Raw genomic sequence first — 21,775 nt, forward strand, 5'->3', positions numbered from 1 at the left:
CTCATATTTATCTTTTGGGGCCTGTTACAGTGATGTGCCACCAGATCTATCTAGGCACCTGACTCTCATTTTCAAAGTTCCTTTTATGATGGATCTGGTGGTTTGATGGGCAGCATTATAATTTTTCCTCTGAGAGAGTCCGGGGATTAGAAACAGGAGTCACTAAGCAATGAGTTCTGTGGGGATAAGAACCATCTCCTGCAACAAATCTATGAGGAGGAGACTGTCCCCTGTAATTATCATAGATATTAATTATTAAAGAAAAAGAAAAAAAAAAAGAAAAAGCAACTTGCCTAGCAGCCAGACCTCTTGAGGATGTAAAAGTCAGGACGTGCTGTTGGGTACTGTGCTACTCTGTCTGTGATTTAAGAGCTTTTCCTCAGAGACAACCTACATGTTGATAAAATGCAACTCCTTTCTGTGCCTTTAGGCCGTGTAACTTCCTGAGGGCTGGCACCCTGAGCAGAGCACGGGTCCAATTTGTAACCCACGGGGCAGATGGAAATGCAGTTTACAATACATTATTTTATATCTGTTGGTGCTGCCTCTCTCGGGGGAATTTAATCTAGTGGCACTCAAATTGCTATATGCATGCAGAGGCATCAGACTGGCTTATACATGTGGTATCCCTGACAGTTCTCCGAAAGGATGCTGTTACCAGGAGCCCCTTGAGCAGTGGTAACTGATGATCACAGGTGTAGCATGGCTCCTGTGTTTGATTCTCAACATTGCCGTTGTAACTTCTCATAAAGGTTCAGAAGAGTTTATATGGCAAAGCAGTGATGAATTCCTCCTCTGGCAAATACTAGAAAATAACTGTAGGCCTAAAACTCCTCTTCTGTGATGACAACCGAGCTGCGCTCTCTGTCCAGTGAGCCACAGACTCTTCTTCCCTGTCTTTCTGCGAGACTGCAGTTGTTCAGAATAAAGCAACTACTATTTGGTTCTCCTACCAGCCAGCCGTAGATTGCTCCCTTAGAAGTGTGTGTGAGTGTGTGCTTGTGGCTCTACTTTGCTAAATGACCGGTTTAACCATGAAATGCAGCTGGCATGGCCAACCTCCAGCATAGGCTTTTTCCACTAAGGAATCTTTTCTTCCCTTCCACCTCCGTCCAGCTGCGTTCCTTTGAAGAACACCATTGGAGGCATGCTTCTTTGGCCACGTGGTCCACACACCTCACACCAGATGTAAATTTTTACACCCATTCTGTGGCTTTTTCATATCTCTTTAGTTTAAACTGTTTGTAAAGAGAATTTCCAACACAAGCTTGTAAGATTCCCCTCTCATTGGTACGAGGAATGCATGCTGCAGAGTATTGAAGATCACAAGGAGGTTGGGAGACAAGCTGATTAGTAAGCCTGACAAATTATTCCAGTATGTGCTGCCTTTTGAATGTGTGTTTCTGGTGCATACATAGTTTGCACACTGGTACTGTGGATATGAACAGTGAAAGGCAAAGGCAAGTGAAAGGTTGTCCCAATCTGCTTCCGCCTTACTTCTTTGGGATGAGTTGGAATGCAGCTAAATACAATTCAGCCAGTTCATTCTCTTGGCCTAATGAGCACGTTTGATAATGCAGTGAGAATGTTTTTATTTTACATAGTGCTTTCACGTCAGAAGTGTGGTGCAGTTGCGGCCTGATGCTGAGATTCTGACGTATCCTGCAGGACCCGCCATGTAGCTGCTGCCATGTAGAATAAAGTGCCTTCCACGTGCTGGCTGCTTCTGTACCTTCAGATTTTTTGTGGTAGTTTCAAAATTAGAACCTCCACTCTACCTTTGCTTTCTGATCAGAGGGCAGTAGAGCTAAAGAAGAAGCTGCACAGATATAGCAGCGCTGCCATTGGAAATACTACATGAGGAACCCCTAAAGAGCTCCTTGCAGAGCAGCTTAAGCTTTAACCTGCTCTCCTCTCCCATGTCTAAGTGCTGTAGCTAGGCTCGGCAAGGCACAAAGCACCATTTGAATGGGAGCAGCTATAGGGACTGAAAACCTGTCTACAGACAAAAAACCTGCAATAAACCTACACATACCAAAGATTTTTCCAACTGGGAACAGTAGGTGGTATTAAGAATTGGTACCAACTGATATTTTGGTCAGATCCAAAATTAGGATCTGACTTGTAGTATTGTCTAGCAAAATCAGTGCAGTTGGAGGGTATGTATGTTTCATCCCCAAACAAATATTTTCATGCTTTTCAAGTGTCTGTCATAGCCTCATCACTCTTTCCCTGTAGCTTTTTGTTGTCTGAATGGGTATATGGTTACATGTGTCTGTTAAAAATAAAGGGGATCAGTTCATACATGGTATATTTATATTTCTTGTTTACAGATTTTGAGTACCTACTGCTTCAGTTTCCAAAGCTTCCTTCTTTCTGTATCCCAAAGACCAGTTGTTTGGCTTCTGGGATGCTAAAAAGAGTGGGAGAGACTTAACAGGAAATCTCTGCCCAGTTGAAGCTCTTGGTGATAGATCCCCTGAGGATGATTCTACAGTCTAGCCATATTTTTGCTGTATAGGTCAAATGTCCATGGTTACACCATTGCTTTCTGATGCCTTTTGCTGAGCAGAAGTGCAGATATTTTTCTTTCAGAAGTTCAGTTTGTATTACAAAGTCTCATGAAATGTGAAGTTTTTGAATACGTGATGATTTTGAGATATTTTTTTTTTCTTTTCTCCTTCCACTGGATGATTTAAACCCCACAAAAATAAAGCAGACCAATGAAAATAATTAAATGCTACCCTCAATTGAAAAGCAACACTACTCTTATGAGACAATTTTCAGCAGTGTTCAGCTTACTGGTTCTGCTCAACCTTTTCCTTTCCTGCCTGCTCCCTGACCCTCTGTGACACTGAAATATCCACTTCTAGGACAACCTTCTTCCTAACCAGAAGGCTAAAAGGTCTTCCCTCTCTTCTTCTCCTGTTTAAAATACCATCCTTGCATCAGCCAGACCTACTGTTTAAAGGGATCAAAAGCTCTTTTCCTCCTGCCTTATTCCCATCCATATTCATATCCAGGGCCCTGAGTGCGCTGCTCTCCAGCGAGAGGTAAAACTTAACTCCCTAAATCTGATACTTGGCATAATAACACCATCACTAGACCACCACAACCCTGTGTTGTTTACATCTGCAGTAGCCTCATGAAGTAGCTGTCCTTGTTTGCTAAAGCAAATATTTGGGAGATGGATCTAATTGCTGAAAAGTAACATTGCCCCGACTCGCATTATGGAAGCCTAGGAGCCAGGCTGAGGTATTTCACTCACATAAATACCACAGGCTATATAACTAATCCTTACTTTGGTGAAACTTCAAAGGAAAAAAACCACTAAATTAGCATGATATAGAAAAGCAAATGCAATGGAAGGCATAGTAAGGAAACATGTTGGTATGATTCAAGTTGGATTTTAGCACAGATACAAACATCGAACTTTTTTGCTGGCTTAGGCTAGTTATTTAATTTCTCCATGCCTTAGTTACATAATAGTAGAAGTGGCAATAAAGGAGCTGTCAGGCTATAACTAGCTGATAAGATGGTACTTGGAGGTCTTCAGTCTGAGGCAATGATGTTATGTATTAAATGCTGATGAACCTTGTTTGTGACCAGAGTTGGAGACAGGGCTAAAACTAGCACTCAGCTTTGGAAGATCTTGATTGAAGTTTCCCTATATTTTATCATCACATCATATAATAGATCAGAATCCCAAATCCAAATGTTAAAGTTCTCATTCAGATTTGGACTTTGTCTGTTTGGTCTGTTTTTGACCACAGCTAAATATATTCCTAGACTGTTCAGTTATTAAAGTACAAAATATATATACAAGATTCATTTAAATGATGCAGTTACTAATGCTAATCTGATAATCCAAGAATGTGAAGAAATTAGGATGTGGTTACTTAAGGAGAATAGGCATAAAAGAGCACTTCTGGAGTACTTGTTATTGTCCAAAATATCACTGAACTTCTGATGGCTAAGTACAGTCTGCTTATCTCTATTTGAAACAGTGCTGTACGGATTCATTATTTCTAAAGGTCTTCTTTCCATTTCTATATAGATATTCTCCCTTCACATTTTGAAGGTTTGAAGAAGAGGATTGTTTTTCGAGTCACACTAAGTAAACATTGAATGCATGCAGGCTTAAAACTAAAGCATGCATGTTCTGTAGCAGCAATAAAAAGTGCTCGGCTTGCACGACTTCTGATGCTCAAGCGTTGCCTTGTTAAAATGCCAAAAAAAAAAAAAAACTTTTTCTTTGCATTTTTTTGAGAAGTAAATCTCTTCCTTTGACCTTGCAATACTTAAATTTTCAGTTGTGGGACAAATGATATTTATTTTACTGAATACTTTTATATTACAGATAAGGTGGATGAAATAGTACCAGTTTCCAAGCCATCAAGAATTGCAGACAATGCAACTGTGGACTCAAGAGTGGCAACTATTAAACAGCGGCCTTCTAGTAGATGTTTTCCCTCAGCTACAGATATGAATGTGAGTGGTAGCTATGAAGTACTGCTTTCATTTCAGAAACTGTTTGGTGGGGGGCGGTTGGCAGTGTACAAGGCATACAGCAGAGCTGAGTTTATGAACATTGCTTTATATACTCATTTTGCTTTTATTGTCTTGTAACTTGTAAGGCGTGGTCTACTCTGCATTGCTAATAATAGCTTTTTAACAGAAGTCAGCATTCCCCTTGTAAAACTTTTCTCATTACATCCTTATACTTATTCTGAGACTGTCCCATCAACAGCATTGCTACCCCAGTGTTACTCAGACAGATGTGAACTTATTCTGCCTTTAATCTGAACTGATGAGACCCCATAAATTCTGAACTTGAAGGTGTCAGTACCACACTAACCCCAAGCTAAAAAACTTTGCTCAAAGTCAAGGTGTGCTATTTCAGTTTCAGCCACACAGTTTTCACTAATGTGAAGGTTTCTTCTACTGCAAGTTTTTATTATTAATAATGGCATATATAATGTGTGGATTAAATAACACAGGATTACTTGTAAGGGAAGAATTTACATTAATACTATAGCAGGTATTAAAAACGTAAACTCCAGAACTTTGAAATTGGATTGTTCAGCTGCACAGTTTGCTCTTACAGAACTTTGCATGTGAAAAATAATTGGTTTTATTGCATGTTAAATGTATTTTTCCATTACCCACGCCTCCAAAAGAGCATCAGATCTGGTACAACAAACACTTGGGCTGGAAGGAAATTAAGGCTGTTCTAAGAGGCAGAAAACAAGCAGATTCATGATGATCCATAAGAAGGAGGGATAATTGAGTGCATATTGGGATTCAGGTGATGTACCTCAGTTCCTAGCTGAGATGCTCACTGCCCGTGTAACCTTGTGCAAAACGCCTTGAGTCTGTGCAAGACTCCAGGGATAGATCTGATCTTCAGAAGCAAAGAAAGCATACAGCTTGGTGCAGAGTGAATGCTGACACCTATGCAGGTTTTTTAAGTGAATAATACAAAAGGTAATTGCTCATGCTTCGTGTTTCTTGCTGCACACAAAATGTGCTGGAATCTGAACATATTGCCTTGTAATTTCAACTAACTCCACTTAAGGCCATTTTCATTTTATGAACATGGAACTAAAGCCCAGCTTTCCCTTTCTCTTCACTTCCTCTCCAAAATAATACCAGATCTGATATTTTCCATAAGAACTCTAAGTAAAAGGGACAGGAGTTTAGCAGATATGACAGCAGAGTTACTTACATGTGAGAGAAAGATTTGCATGCTTTAATGCTTGTGGGGTTTTTTGTTTGCTTTTTTGTAGTCCATGTATGAGAGACAGGGTATTGCTGTGATGACGCCCACTGTACCAGGGAGTCCTCAAGGTCCTTTTCTGGGTATACCTCGGGGTACAATGAGAAGACAAAAATCTATAGGTAAAATGCTTCTGATGTATAGTTTGCTTGTGCATTAATCACATAATTTTAGTAACTTTGCTTCTTTCTTAAAGCATCTTTACCTCAGTGAATGACTGCTTAATTTTTATGCAAAGTTCATGAGAAAAGAAGTTTGTGTGTAAGATGGTTATTTCCACAGGCTGCTTTGATGGCAGTAGGCAAGTATTATGGAACTTTAATTCCTTTCTTTAGAATGTTCCCTCTAACAGGGAAGGGCAGTGAGATTATCAGAAATTATCAGTACCAGCCCTTTGCAGTGCATTACCCAAGGCAAAATGATATTTCTTTTTATTTTGTTATTGAGGCAAAAGCATTGTAATGTTGTGTAGCTTACAAAGGAATCCCTATTTATCAAACGGAACAAAATTCACCTCTTTTCCATTCCAAATTATGACAACAGATGATTTTACAAAAGAGAAAAAAGCCAAATTTGGGCTTGTTTTGTTCTCTAGGAGTAATCTTAGTAGTAATGTTTTTCAGTTTAGAAATGCATTAAGCTGATGTAAAATTAGCATCTGAATTATCCCAATATTATCCAGTTTATTTATGTTAAAAGCTGTATTTGTAATAATAGAATGTCATCTTTTGAAATGAAAGATTATGATTTTTTTCCCCAATAGAATCTCCGCAGTCGCTTTGCTAAGTTTCAGATGCATCTTAAAAATTCATTAGTTTCAAAGTTGCGTTATTATGTGCATTTATAGAGTGGGAGAGCAAGGCATAAACTACTCTTCTGCACAAAATGTCTTCCCTGTTCAGTAATTTTCAAAGCAAATGTGTTTCTCTACAGCTACCTTGGTGATACCTAAACCCAAAGCGTTTGCCTACACATCAGTGATCAGTTTAATTAAAATTCTGTAGCATCCTTTTTAATTCTGGCATCCAGGTTTCTGGAATTTCAACAAGAAAGAATGCTTGCTTTCTTGAATCAACCAAAAGCCCTCTTTTGTAACTTTGCATATGCCTGATGTCATGTGAAATGCACCCTGGCACTTTTAGGTTGGATACAGAAATAATACAATGTGAGGGATCCCAGTGGAAGACTGTGTTTTAAATATACTTTCTGATTTTTAGGAATAACAGAGGAAGAACGGCAGTTTTTGGCTCCTCCTATGCTGAAGTTTACCAGAAGTCTTTCAATGCCTGACACCTCTGAAGATATCCCGCCACCACCACAGTCCTTACCTCCTTCACCACCACCACCTTCTCCCTCTCTGTACAACTCCCCCAAATCCCTGACATCAAGGAGCTATGGAACTATTAAACCTCCATTTAATCAGAATTCAGGTGCAAAAATTACTTTGGTTAGGCCTGAGAGTGTGGGAACAATGATAAGGGACAAGGGGATCTATTTCAGACGAGAACTGGACCGATACTCTCTGGACTCTGAAGACCTGTACAATCGGAGTGCTGCATCTCAGGCAAATTTCAGGAACAAGAGGGGTCAGATGCCAGAAAATCCCTATTCTGAGGTTGGGAAGATTGCAAGCAAAGCAGTTTACGTGCCGGCCAAACCAGCGAGGCGGAAGGGGATGCTGGTGAAACAGTCTAATGTTGAAGACAGTCCAGAAAAGACTTGCTCCATTCCAATCCCAACAATTATTGTGAAAGAGCCATCCACCAGCAGCAGTGGGAAAAGCAGCCAAGGGAGCAGCATGGAAATTGATCCTCAGTCCTCAGAGCAACCTGGGCAACTTCGACCCGATGATAGCTTAGGTGTCAGCAGTCCATTTGCAGCAGCCATCGCTGGAGCAGTGAGGGACAGGGAGAAGAGGCTGGAAGCAAGGCGTAATTCTCCAGCCTTCCTCTCCACAGACCTGGGAGATGAGGATGTTGGACTAACACCACCAACACCACGTATGAGGCAATCTAAATTTACTGACGAAGCAATGTTTAGTAGTGAGGATGGTTTTAGACAGCTTATGTCACCGTCTCCAATTCCCGCACCTAGAGAGCCTGAAAATCTTTTTAATAGCAGTGAACCCAGCAATCAAAGTGATTCAAGGACATTAAATGCTCAGTCCAAAACGAAAGGTACTGAAAACAGTACAGTGGCAGCTAAGTCCACGAATGCACCCAGCTCAGATAGTTATGTTCACCCAGTCACAGGAAAGCTATTAGATCCAAACTCACCACTAGCCCTCGCTCTCTCTGCCAGGGACAGAGCCATGAAAGAACAAACCCAGCAGATTCCAGGCAAAGGAGACACTGTTAAAGCTGACCTTAATAAACCACTTTACATCGATACAAAGCTGAGACCCAATATGGAAACGACTTTTCCTGTTACTGCTCCTGTCGCTAGGCAAAACACTCGTGGCCCATTGAGACGGCAGGAGACCGAGAACAAGTATGAAACAGATGCAGGGAAAGAAAGGAAAGCCGAGGAGAAGAAGAACATGTTAATAAACATTGTAGATACTTCGCAGCAGAAGTCGGCTGGCTTATTAATGGTTCATACTGTGGACACAGCGAAGTCAGATGAACCGCCTGAAGATGAAGAGGAAAAGAGCGCTGAAGTGGAATCCAACCCTGAAAACTCCCCACCAGAGAGGCCAGAGGGGAGTGAGGAAGTGGAAAGCGAGCTGACTGTGCCTGCTGAGCCTGAGCCACCGGCATCTCCCTGCAAAACTATCGTAGCAGCAAGCTCTGTGGACGACCCCGTCATCCTGCCATTCCGCATCCCTCCACCACCCTTAGCTTCCATTGATATCGATGAAGAGTTCATGTTCACTGAGCCACTACCACCCCCCTTGGAGTTTGCCAACAGCTTTGATATCCCCGACGACCGCGCGGCTCCCGGTTCGGCTCTAACAGAGATGGTTACACAAAGAAAGAATGGCACACCTTCACCTGCGCCATTTGCCCCCAGCCAGGCAACAAATTCCATAGACAGTAAAAAGCAAGTGGCTCTTTCAAACTGTTTGCCTGCCTCCTTTCTGCCACCCCCTGACAGCTTTGATAACGTCACTGACTCTGGGATTGAGGAGGTAGACAGTCGGAGTAGTAGTGACCATCACTTAGAGACAACCAGCACTATCTCAACGGTGTCCAGCATCTCTACCTTGTCCTCAGAAGGTGGGGAGAACGTGGATACTTGTACAGTCTATGCAGATGGGCAAACATTTCTGGTGGACAAACCCCCAGTACCTCCTAAGCCAAAAATGAAGCCCATAATCAACAAAAGCAATGCACTTTACAAGGATACGCTAATTGAAGAAACTGTAGACAGCTTTGTTATCCCTCCTCCCGCTCCACCCCCGCCTCCGATCAGTGCTCAGCCCAATATGGCTAAAGTTGTTCCCCAAAGGACATCTAAGCTATGGGGTGACATGACGGAGGTGAAAAGCCCAATTCTCTCAGGCCCAAAGGCTAATGTTATTAGTGAATTGAACTCAATACTGCAGCAAATGAACAGAGAGAAATCCTCAAAGCCAGGGGAAGGATTGGAGTCACCTACTGGAACAAAAACTGCAAGTCTCAGTACAAGGTAAACGTAATTAACCAAATCATTTCTAATAAAGGCTGGATGTTTTCTATCCCTTCACTAACTTCTCCTGTAAAGCACATAGATTAAAGAGGAATGTAGTCTCTATTGCACAGGTTTGCTTAATGAATATTCTGTGACAAACAATTTTACATTCCTATGTTATCAACATTTGTGTAATATACACTATGGGACAGGAGCTTTCCCAGTTTTCTCCAATTTTGAAGGCAGTTTCCACAAACCTTTCAGTTGTTTTGGTGTGAGTTACTTAAATTTATTTTTCAGTAGTATTTTTCTCTCTTAAAAGAAAAAAAACCTTATAAAATGTGGTGATAATTTAATTTTTCATCAGTGCCATAAATTATTTTGGCTTCAGATAGGTAAAACAAGTTGTTTTGCCTTGGCTTAATCCACATTCACTGTGTCATTTGATTCATGCTGATACCTCTCCTAATCCACTTTAGCATGAAGTATAAAGCTGTCTTAGAAAATCACTCCTTGAAATCACTTTACACTACTCATGTTCTTACTAAAAAGTAATTTAGCCTCTCTACCACTTAGTATTTCAGGTTTTAAGTTCCTGCTCTCTGTTGCACATGCGTCTTAGTGAACAGTCTCTGAAGTTTGCAGGTTCAAGGAGGTGGCTTATTTCTCCCAACAGCAGCATCCCCAGTAGTGCAGTGCAGTACATCTGCATATAAGTGGTTTCTGAAAGGTACTTAGGTGATAAGTAACTTCCAGTAGTCAGACACCATTGGGTAAATGTGTAAGTAATGACGTAGCCACGTTTGTGTGGGATATGGACATAATATCCACGATTATGAAGAAAAAAAGGTAATTGTGTTAGTTTTATTGAGAGCCTGAGGTATTTCTTTTGTGGTGTGGTTTGGCCTTACATACAGCACGTAAATGTACCTTTTGCTGAAGTATTGCACATTGTTTGTCCCAGACTGCTCCATAGAAATACGTTCTTTTCAGAAAGACAATGCTGACTTTGTTTTTAAAGAAAAGATACCATTTAAGTAAATTTTATTACAATTACTCTACTGGATATGAACTAACTCAGCTACTGTTCTTTGCATGCATGAAGATAATTTGGTTTTAGGAGAAGGGTGGATCTGTTAGTTGCAAATGATTGCTCATTCAGAAATCAGTGTGATCAAAAGCTTCAGCATCAGGTTATATCATCTCCTGGAAGATGGAAGTCATCAAACTGGTGGCAGGGAGATATTTTGGTTATACATGCACATATATGTACATATATATAGGATACATATCATTTGGTTTATAGAATGAAGAGACAGAAAAAAACCCTTGAAATTCTGGAATTCCTACCAGTGACACTTTATTAAATGGAGTAAAAATTGAGTTGTCTGTACAAGAAAAGCCTTAATACGTGAAAAAACAATACAGTGAAAACTGTTTAAGAAAAGCAATATAGACTGGCTGAAGACAGTCCTTAAAGTTAGCACAGCTCTACATTTGGGAATACCTCGGGCAAGCATAAAATCAGTACTTGTGCACTAAGCTGGAATTGACATAAGTCTTGTCTTGCAGATGACTGACATTTCATTTCATATTGTCTTATGTCTTCAAGAGTACTATTTTTGCTAGCTGTTGATTGTGTTTCTTGTTAAGCCATATGAAGCCATATGTTAAGCCATGTTGCCTCTAGCTTCATATGGACTGTAGAGATAGGACAAGGGGTGATGGGTTTAAACTGAAACAGGGGAAGTTCAGGTTAGATGTAAGGAAGAAGTTCTTTACTGTGAGGGTGCAGAGGCACTGGAACAGGTTACCCAAAGAAGTGGTAAATGCTCCATCTGTGGCAGTGTTCAAGGCCAGGTTGGATGGGGCTTGACTGACATGGTCTGGTGGAAGGTGTGCCTGCCTATGGCAGGGGGGTTGGAACTGGATGATCTTAAGGTCCTTTCCAACTCCAACTATTTTATGATTCTATGTATAACACTATTTGCCATCTTTTATATTTAAACTGATAGTTATTTCCAGGTTACAGAAGAGATCTTTAGCATTCTTATTTCTTAGAAAATAACTGAGGCTGGCAACCATGCACTGTGAATATGACAAAGTATTATCATTCCCAAGAGGAAAATGAAAAGTAGTAGCAAACAGAGATACATCTTTTTTGTAAAAAGACATTTAAACAGGTGTAAAAGCTGAAAACAAAACCATTTAAAAGCTACTACATCAGCTCTGGCAAATTGCATTATGGAAAACAGATACTCAGTTTGGAAACCAAACCACACAAAGCATTATTGCAGTGTGGCTGAAATCCTGCTTCTTTCCTGAAAAGTAAACCCAAACAGGCATCTTTGCAAACTAGAGAGAGAATCTCAGGGTATAACAGTACTGAAAGAACTATAAGGCAATAAAGAGGTGGACAGTGGCTAAAGCAGCATAACTCTTGGCTGCCTTTTGATTTTGGAAGAAAATGTCACCTCCACAGAATTCCCATTGGGAATGGAAGGTGAGAGGACTGTATTTTGTTTCCTTCTTTTTTTAAAACTAATGTGATTACATTATTTTTCAGTTGAGGCAGATTGAAGATACTAAAAGGATCGGCAAAGGTTACTCAGGATTTCTTTTTTAAGCTAAGTAATAAATCAGAGACAGCAGAAGTGAGCCAACTATCCACAGACATTAAAAGTATGTTTTAAAAGGTGCTGCAGGCAATTCCTTGTCATCTTAACAGGAGTGAGGTAGAAAGATGTAAATGGAGAAGTTCACTTGTAGAATCAGAAGTCCTACATGTGAACCAGCGGTGGTTTGGAAGGTGATGCCTAGCTGTGCCTGTGCCCAGCTCCTGCCTGCCCCTGGAGCAAGGCTGACACTTTCCCCTCTCTCTGAGCTTCACCAGCTCATCACCAGGGGTGGATAAGAGAGGATTGACTTCTGAGCTTGATAAAGAGTGTGAAACAGGGAGCAAAAGGCTAATAGCAAAATTTGTCACGGTGGAGAAAACGCTCTGATTTCGTTTTGGTGTGCTCTGTATGTTTATGCCCTGAACTGCCGCATTAAATTTCACTTCTGTTCTCAAAGGTGCCTGCAGGAAAGTGATGGATGCATGGTAAATGCTTCCCAGATGAAGGCTGGGTTTTTTTACTCCTTTTACTGTTGCCTTATGTTTTAAGAAGTGAAATAAATTACAGCCTTTCTAGCCCAGTTGCACAACTGACATCATTTCTCACAAAGCTGTCAAATATTATGACCAAGGAATACCATCTTGCCAAAATTCCAAGTATTACAGCTAATATTTAAATTTTAAGCTATAATTCCTAGAGGTTTTTGATTCTTTTATAACCATTAGGTAGCATTAGAAAGGGAGTAAGGAGTTTTAGCTCAGGGAAAGAAGGGATTCTGCTAAATTAAAGGACAACTCGTTGGCTCTGCTGAAGGAAGAATGATAATAAATGAGTATGCCTGTCCATATCCTTCAGCCAAGGAGAAGTACTGGGAGGTGTTATAAATAGGAACATTGTTCACAGGCTCACTTGGATGATGTGCACAGCACTAGCAGCGCAATGAAATTACAAATATAGATTTGCTCATTGGGACATACGTGAAGTTACAGGAATCCTAATACCACTATAGGATATCACAGGAGTTACTTTTGCACAGCCAGTAGACATTTAATTGTAGTTCACTCCCGGTGATTGCCCTGTTAGAGTAGCATAGAGGTGAATTAAATTGTAGGTAGTTGGATAATGGCTTGCTACAGGAACCCATAAAAATACGTTCTCTCTATGCTTTTGATAAATTAGGATTAGGAAGAAATAGTTCTACAGTACTGAGCAGCATTTCTCTCTCAATTATTACATTAAAAAACATCCCTAGACTTGCTTTTTTCTCTGCACATTGCTTTAGCAGTAATTTTACATGGTATATTTATAGTTTTATGTGGTTCTTATGGAGACACTGAGTTTCAAGATTTTTAAATAGAGCGTGGAAACGTTTGGCTGGGAACCATCTGCTGCTCAGCAGCAATGACCAGCCGTGGGATAGGAAAAAGGAGAGTGGTAGGGGAAGGAAGAGGAGGAAGAAGCAAAAGGATGTGCTTGCTTACTTTGTACTAATAAAAGCATAATTAAAGGGTTTGATCAGAAGACTCTGGAACAGAGCTCCAGATCCCACTCCCAATTTTGGCCATCATTTACTTCAAGAAATTTTGGTCATCAGGCCTGGTGATAGAGTTTTTATCTGCTCTGTCCATGTCATGAGGCCACAACATCCAACCGCCACTTCCTCCATTTTTTGCCCATCCTTCCTTAGAGGAAAGGTTGAGGGTGTTTGGATTCGGGGTTCATTTGACCCAGAACTAAAGCCCCAGTGATGAACTCTGGTTACAACTCCCTTTCCAAATTTGGATATGCACAGGTACAGAGATGGGAAAACCCAGCCCGGGAGAGCCCTGCAGCTTGGCAGGGGATGCTCTGCCGTCAGCATGTAATGATAGTATCGACCACAGTGCTATAAATACAGCGGTGCTATAAATTCACTTGAGAGGCTACTGACTTTTATATGGAGCTGATAAAAGAAATGGGGAGAAGACTAATGCAGGGGTGTTTATCAGGTTAGGGGAGGAGTGCTCACTCTGTCTGTGAACCCAGTAGTCGCTTAGCAACGTAATGATCAAGTGCAAGCCTGCGAGATCCGCTGAATAATGTCAGCTTGATTAGTGCAGAATAGACCCAGTGGTTGGGAAGGAGAAAAGCCACAGCTCCCAGTGGAAACTACATCCTTCCCTCCAGCTCCAGTGCGCTAAGAAGGGCTAATGAGCAGCAACTGCCGCTGCTGCCATCCCCCCACCAAAATGATCAATGGCTTTGCCATGGGGAGAAACAATTTCTATTTCAAACGGTGCTTATGTTTCTCCATCTGTGTTTGTATAATGTCCCTGTGGCCTCTGGGGAAGCTTAAGCATCACTCCTGGAAGTGGGGAATGCTCATTATGAATGTGGCAGTTATGGAGGATGCTTCAGCGTGCAGGATTGGGTCCTCTAGGAAAAATAACCTGGACTGTGTTGGCATAACAAGTTTAAACAGTGAAACTCCCTATGGCCAGGGGGTTTGTCCATCTCTGATGGGGTTTTTATGACTACCTGGAAAAGTTCCCATTTTTTCACAAACAGGTAAGCCATTAATGAGCTTAGCAGCGAGTCCTTCTTAGAGACTGATCCTACATTTGGTTTATTGTAAAGGGTGTCTGGATTTCACAGATGATGAAATACGTATCTTGTGTGGATAATTCTCAAGCTTTGATATTCCAGTTTACTGCTGTCCCATTAGATTCATTTCATTTCCTTAACTGTTTGTCAGCCATTTTCACAGGATTGCTTGTTTTGTCAGTAATTTTTGCAGTGTTTCAGTCATTCCATTTTGTCATTTTTATTTGCTGTCATGACTGCTGTTGTCAGAAGAGGGTCATGCTGAAGTGCCATGAAGTAAGTGACGACCATAAAGCATAGAGTATTCTATGTTCTACATTCTGCTTCTTTTTAATGCCCTCTCATTGTTATTGCATTTTAGTGATTTTGGTGTTGACTTTGTTACAAAGTGCAGTGTGGATTAGATCATTCTAATCCAGAAATGGTAGCCATTCCAGAACCAGACATAGGATGTCATCTCAAGCTGAACTAAAAGCTACTTTCATTAGAGAAGTATTCAAAGAAACATGAGCACATAAGCCCAGATTCCTGAACTTCTATCTGAGCACCTAAATAAGGGGTGTGATTTTTCAAATATGCCATAATTCTGCTGGATTTTTAGAGGTGAGAGGGGTGGGGAGGGATGCTCAGAGCAGTTCTACATACCCGTGTGAGGGGAAGAGTAAAGACAAAATAGCCCTCAAAAGAATTAAGTTCTGCAGCGGTTATCACTGTCCAGTCTTTCATCCTTGGAAGTTGTGGATTTCCCCCTTTCTCCTCTCAGCTTCCCTTGACCATTTTTTCCTGCAGCTGTCCAACAAGAGAGGGGTGAGGCCATCTCCCTGTCCTCTGCTCCATCAGTACCATTTCCTTACTGCCACTTTCAAGACATTTTTGCCACTTGAATGGAAGCTGATGATCTTGAACAGCATCCCACAGACCTCAGTGATTATTCTTTGCTCCTGCTGAAGTGTTACCTGCCACAGACACTAACCATTTCTCAGTTCTTCTCGCTAAAATAACACTATTATGAGAAGCCCTATATCCTACCAGTCATCACATCAGCCCTTGCTCTTAATCTTCCCCCAAACCAGATAATTATTGTCCTGCTTCCCTACTGTTCAATTTTCATTTGACAGCCCAAAAATAAAGTAAAAATGTAAGAGACGAAGGCAAAGTTTTGGGTTGATGTGTTCTCAAAATGTGTAAGATGTTGCAGTACCTCTGTATAGGGACTTGTTTCACTTATTGGTTCTGTTGGTTGTTAAGACTTTTTTCTCTAATACAGTGGAAGAAACAGTGAGTCTTTTGGCAAGTTACAGGACAAAAGAGCTCCCATGAGAGCATAATGGTTGTTTGGTTGCGATGAGCCATCTTTCACCAATTTGCTTCTGATATTAATTTAACAGTAAATTGGAATCCTGAATTTCTGGCATAGCAGCTGTTTTGATGGCTTTTATACTTAGAAGCTGCATCATTGTGACATAGGAATTATGTATTGTGATTTTTCTGTGAAGCAACATAATGGGCGTTGCAGACAGTGCAGTCTTACAGCAACAAATGTTTGTAAATTACTACCATATGCTGATTCTAACAGAGTAAATCTTATTTAAAATAATTATCAGACTTTTCACCTTTCTAAAATGAAATTTGGGGTTAGACAGGTTTAATATGGATTTAATATGTTTAGTGTAGCAGATGATCAAATAAGGCATAAGAAATTGCTCTTACTAAAAATCTGGAGAAGCCACAATACAACAAAACTGTGCTTTTTTTTCCAGCTGGAATGTGCTTGTTCCTTATTGACCAGGAAACCAATCAGCCATAGCATGCAAGACAGCTGATGGCTTCAGGGCTGTATCTGCATAACAGATTGTGTTGGAGATGTCATAAATTACAATTTAGGATGCACAGGAGTTACACAAATAGGCGTGTTTTTTCCTCGGATTACAATTACAGTACAGCAGTCTCTGTTACATGCTGGAGTTGACTTGGCAGGTGAAAGAAGGGGAAAACAGAGGGGAAAAATGAATCTTGGAGTTAAGGACTTTAAACTGAAAGCCTGGCAATGCAACTGTGGGCTTCAGCAGTTGTACATGCCCTTCATGAGGGCCATGTCTGCTTGTGAATGCTGCAGAGCTGAGAGCAGAGGCGGCTGAAGCACAGCAGCTGGAGCCTTGCAGGTTGCTGAGTAGTTCTGGAAGCAGCAGGGACTCCAAGCTGCTGTGGCTAAAACTTGTCCTAGACTGCTGTTGCAGCAGTGGGGCCATGTGCTGACTCACAGGCCTGTCTGTGTGCCCACGTGTGTGGTAGAACTAGTAACTTTCTTGCAGAATGTGTTACTGTAGGATTAAGTCTCTTAATGTTAACAAAGTGCTTTGAGCTTTCTGCCTAGAGCAGCTGTGGCTGCCCCATCCCTGGCAGTGTTCGAGGCCAGGTTGGATGGGGCTTGGAGCAACCTGCTCTAGTGGAAGGTGTCTCTACCCATGGTAGGGGCATGGAGCTAATAAGCTTCAGTTCCCTTCCAACCCAAACCAGTCTGTGATTGTATGATAAAAGGGTTAGTATATATGATAGCTTCAGTACTACTATGGCTGGTATTGAAACCTCATAATCAGGTAAAATAAAACATTTTCTTAGCAGTGCTCTAAAGCTGTATTTTCAACAGTCAGTAGCCCTGAACCAATGTCTTGGAAAAAGCAAGATGCCCACGTATCTTTTAGTATTGCTTGTAACTGCGCACAGCCATTGCTTTGATCCAGGCTGGCAGAAAGCAAAGTACAAGCTTGTTCGTATGGCTTTGCTCACCCACTATTACTGCCCATGGGTCTGAGGTTAGGTAACACTAGCCCAAGGAATACCTAAAACAAGAGCCTGCAGTTTACTTTTGAGTGTTTTGTTTTAGTGGCTTAATATACTTTCTTTAAAGGAACAGTGACAGTGATTTCCTGAACAAGGATGGGCAGGGAGTCTGTGAAAGGAACAATAGAGAGAAGGAGCAGCAAAAGTGAGTTACAAAGCAGAAGGTGTACACTTTGCCTGGAGCTGTCAGTCAAGTTGCAGAAATGATCTTTCAGCATCTGGCATAATAGAAGATAGATTCCATCATCCATTTGATATTGCCACAATGAGTGTGAGTACAAAAGCATGATTTCTAGTATTTGTAACACAGGAAAGTTAAGTTAAAGGGTAATTGCAGGTAAGGAGATTGGGAATCATTTTCACATTCATACAAAACTCATCCTGCTTTTCTTGCAGTCACTATGGCAGCATTATCCGAACCTTTAGCAGAGCAGGGTTTTTGTTGATTTAAAATCATATCATGCCTTATAAAGTGTGTATGACTCCTAATGCTAAGTTAAAGTAGGTAGAAATAACTTGCTCCTCTTGTTCAGTAGAATTTAATAGTTTCTTGCCATAGACTTTCTATTTCTAAGAAAGCTTAGCTCCAGTCCTGGAAGACAAGGAGGGCCATTAAGCCCCAAAAACCTCACAGGAAACACTCAAAACCTTGCCAAGTGTTCCGTTTCTTTGTTGAATTGCAAAGACATAAGTGCTACAAGTATTGTTCCTACTGTGTTTTAAGTGAAGTACCAATCTCTCAACACTCAAAAAGATCCCCCTGTTCGCATTGAAATATATGGAACAATCTGTGGGAGACTGGTGGGATTGCTTATGTGAATCACATGTACGTGCTCCAAACAGTTATTCTTAGTGCTTTCTTAATAACACAGTATTGGAGCTTGATTTGAATGAGTCTCACTGTGGTACGAGCATGCTTTGAATCTCAGTGCTGTAGTGCTGCAGGTTACCTGGTGTCTGGGTTTGTTAATTATGTGCCAAAGCCCCAGAGGTGATAGGGAGTAGGTAGCTCACAGGGCTCACAAGAGCCAGCAGCAGACCAAGGAACCGCTGAAGAATGTCTCCAGTTCAGTACAAGCAAGGACTGCAGGAAGGCTCCTACCAGAGAAGGGGGTTAATAGTCCATTTACCATCTTTTTAATTGAAATTTTAACCACTCTTCTATTCAGGATGTGGGTGACCAAAGTCAAGTCACTTACTGTGGAGTTCACAATTACACTGCACTGGGAGCAGCCCCAGTGAGACAGGTTAATCCTGCACCCCACGTCCTCCTCCCCAGCAACCACATTACTCTGCAGGAAGGAGCAAAGCCATCACAGTTACCTAGGACAAAGCAGCACAAGAGGGCCTCTCATTTATGAAGTGGATCTAGTGAAGTGAGGTGCCTCAGAGGGAACAAATGTGGGCTTTGACCCCTGCTATGTGGATCGGTTCTGGTACTTGATTTGGTGACAATGAATACAAAATCTTTAAGCAGTGACTTAGGAAGAGATGGCAGTTTCTTCCATAACAGCACTTTAAATCTTCCTTCTTTGGCTCTGTAAGATCTTTTGTACACAGTGGTGAATCTGCATTATTAATGAAAGCATCTGTATCTGACATCATGCACTCAAGTCATCTTCAGTTCTATGCAGGTATGACAGGTCATACCTGTGGGCCATCTGGCATTTGGATACTGAGGGCTTCAGTCAGGGTCTAGATTAGAAATCTCACAATCCACATTGTCCTCTGGAGTCCGTGGCATCTCTTCAAGGATAAATAAATCCTTCCATTGGTCTGGAAGTGTCTGAAATTCGTTGTCTGAAGGATTTCCTGGTTGGCAGGGTATTTTAGAAGAGAAAAGCTCTGGAACTTAAGGTACGCAGTGGTTCTATGGAAGATCCTGAAGTGCACATTCTGACTGGGAGACTTTTCTCATGAGAACTAAGGGCTCTGGGGTTAAGCATTTTATGTTATGATCAAACCTGAACCTGGATCTTCTGCTTCTAAATTTGTTCTATAGCCACTGGACAAAAGCAGACTCATCTGCTCTTTCCCCAGCCTATGAGCCTCCCATCAGAGCCGACTTCTTGGCAAGCTTCACGCCTGCTTAGTTTGTAATCTAGAATTTCCTTTAGGCAAGAGATAGGTGCCAGTGACCTCATCACAACCACATCACCTCTGGGCATGCACAGGAACAGCAATTTTTTCTCCTCTAAGTTTTGTAGTGTATCTGCCAAGATACCATTTCTGTATAGAAAGAAATGGACACAGAAGGCCCTTTATGAACCTTGGAAGGACTGTGTCATTTTTAAAGCACAAAAAGGCCACCTGAACCGAATAGGAAATAAGAGAAGCTTGTGCAACATGTTCTGTGAACACGTGGGAATACAAACATACCCTAAAATACAAACATACCATGAAATGCACTGAGTAGATGTCCAGAGATCCAAAATTCATTGCATCCTATACTACTGTTATTAGCTGTGCTATCTAACAGTGTGAAACCTGGAAGGTTAAAACTGATCTGTAGTATCCCTCCCCTCCATGCAACGAAGGGAAGACCAGCTCCCGATGGCACTTCTTGGGGTGCACAGCATGCTTGTGTGCTTATTCCAGTTGGTGTTTCTCATTTAACCATGAATTAATTTGGTGTAGCCTTAAAAAGGAAGAATGTGCTCTGGAAGGTGTTTTCCTGAACTGCTCATGAGCAAAGGTTTTGTTTTTTAACTATGGCTTACCATTGATGGTGGTTTTATGGAAAAGATTTAATGATACCATTATAGTACTTTTAACCTGATAGTGCTCATTAAAAAATGGAAATATTGAAGCATTCCAAACCCGTATTTACCACGTGTTGATACGGACAACCCTTCAGCTGGTGGCTGATATGTCTAACTCTCCATGTCTCTTTACCATTTCAGGAGCACGGAAGTCATGAGTACTGTCTCAGGTACACGAAGTACAACAATCACTTTTACTGTCCGACCTGGAACCAGCCAGCCGATCACACTGCAGAGCAGGTCCCCAGACTATGACAGTAGGACCTCAGGAGCAAGGCATGCTCCAAGCCCTGTGGTTTCACCAACAGAGATCAATAAAGACATCATGCCTGCTCCTCTGACTGCTTCTGCTTCAGCTTCATCTCCTTCTCCAACTTTGTCCGATGTATTTAGCCTACCCAGCCAGCCCCCTTCAGGGGACTTATTTGGCTTGACCACAGGGCGCAGCAGGTCTCCTTCTCCCTCAATATTACAACAGCCAATCTCAAATAAGCCTTTTACAACTAAGCCTGTCCACCTGTGGACTAAACCAGATGTGGCAGATTGGTTGGAAAGTCTAAACTTAGGTGAACATAAAGAAACATTTATGGACAATGAAATAGATGGCACTCATTTACCAAATCTACAAAAGGAAGATCTGATAGACCTTGGAGTGACTAGAGTTGGGCACAGAATGAACATAGAAAGAGCTTTGAAACAGCTGCTGGACAGATAAGAATAGCTATTTTGCCTCACAAACTTCTGTTGATAACTAGAGATGGGCTGGTACTGAAATACCCCAAATGCCTTGTCTGTCTGCGAGTGCCAGCAAAATTGGGGGGGGGGGGGGGGGGAGGGGGAAAACAGTTCAGTTTCTGGTACTCAGGTAATGCAGACTGTGTGCTACATGCCCAAGCAGAAATTTAATGTTTTACACTAGTGGGGCCATTTTATTTCAAAGTTGTGGGGAGATACGAGAGAGAGAGAGAAAATTGTTAACTTCAAAAATCCTATCTCTTGATACTGCCCTTCTGCTGGAACCGTTACATGCCGCTTTTCTTTCCATTTAGAATTGCAAGCAGTTCACTTTTGTATTGAAAAGCACTATATTCTCTTCTTGACATTCAGTCTCCAAGCAGGCTTCCTTCCCCAGCCCTTAGTTCATTTTAAGAGGACAGATTGCTTCATTGCCATTCAGACCCATTTTTATCGGTAGCAGAGGCAGAGACAGGTGCTGGAGTTCATATTACTGTTTTTTACTAGTTTAGCTCTCTGACTTGTTGGCAGTGAAGCTGGTTGTTCTGCTGGAATTAGTTCAAAGGTAACCTTGCTCTGTTTTACCTGGTATTTCTTTATTTCTGCAGTTATACGTAGCACTCTTCCAAGGTGGCAGAACAAGTTCAATACACGCTCCATTGACTTGACCTGTAAGACGATGCAGACGTTGCGTAAAATCCGAGGAGGAATGCACACTTAGAGGTACAACAAAATGAAGCTAGTTTGAACCTGAGACCCCCAGTTTTCAACCAGCTAAACTACTGCTAAGTTGCAATATGAACTCTGCAAGCCAGTAAAAATTTGGGGTTTGGTACAGATGCATC

At 41.4% G+C, this 21,775-nt stretch overlaps 1 protein-coding gene across 2 annotated transcripts in view; it reads left to right on the forward strand.

Annotated features, from left to right (window-relative positions):
- The window catches only part of SHANK2 (SH3 and multiple ankyrin repeat domains 2), a 366,357-nt gene extending 345,411 nt beyond the window's left edge, over positions 1-20,946 (forward strand). For both annotated transcript variants that reach the window (XM_065685197.1, XM_065685198.1), the window contains 4 exons: positions 4,361-4,491; positions 5,790-5,901; positions 6,997-9,409; positions 20,337-20,946. In XM_065685197.1, the coding sequence (XP_065541269.1) occupies positions 4,361-4,491; positions 5,790-5,901; positions 6,997-9,409; positions 20,337-20,910 (3,230 nt within the window). In that variant the 3' untranslated portion in view covers positions 20,911-20,946. The remainder of the gene's footprint in view (positions 1-4,360; positions 4,492-5,789; positions 5,902-6,996; positions 9,410-20,336) is intronic.
- Positions 20,947-21,775: the final 829 nt, after the last annotated feature.

Source organism: Lathamus discolor, chromosome 6 (assembly GCF_037157495.1).
Source record: "Lathamus discolor isolate bLatDis1 chromosome 6, bLatDis1.hap1, whole genome shotgun sequence".
NCBI classification, from domain to species: domain Eukaryota; kingdom Metazoa; phylum Chordata; class Aves; order Psittaciformes; family Psittacidae; genus Lathamus; species Lathamus discolor.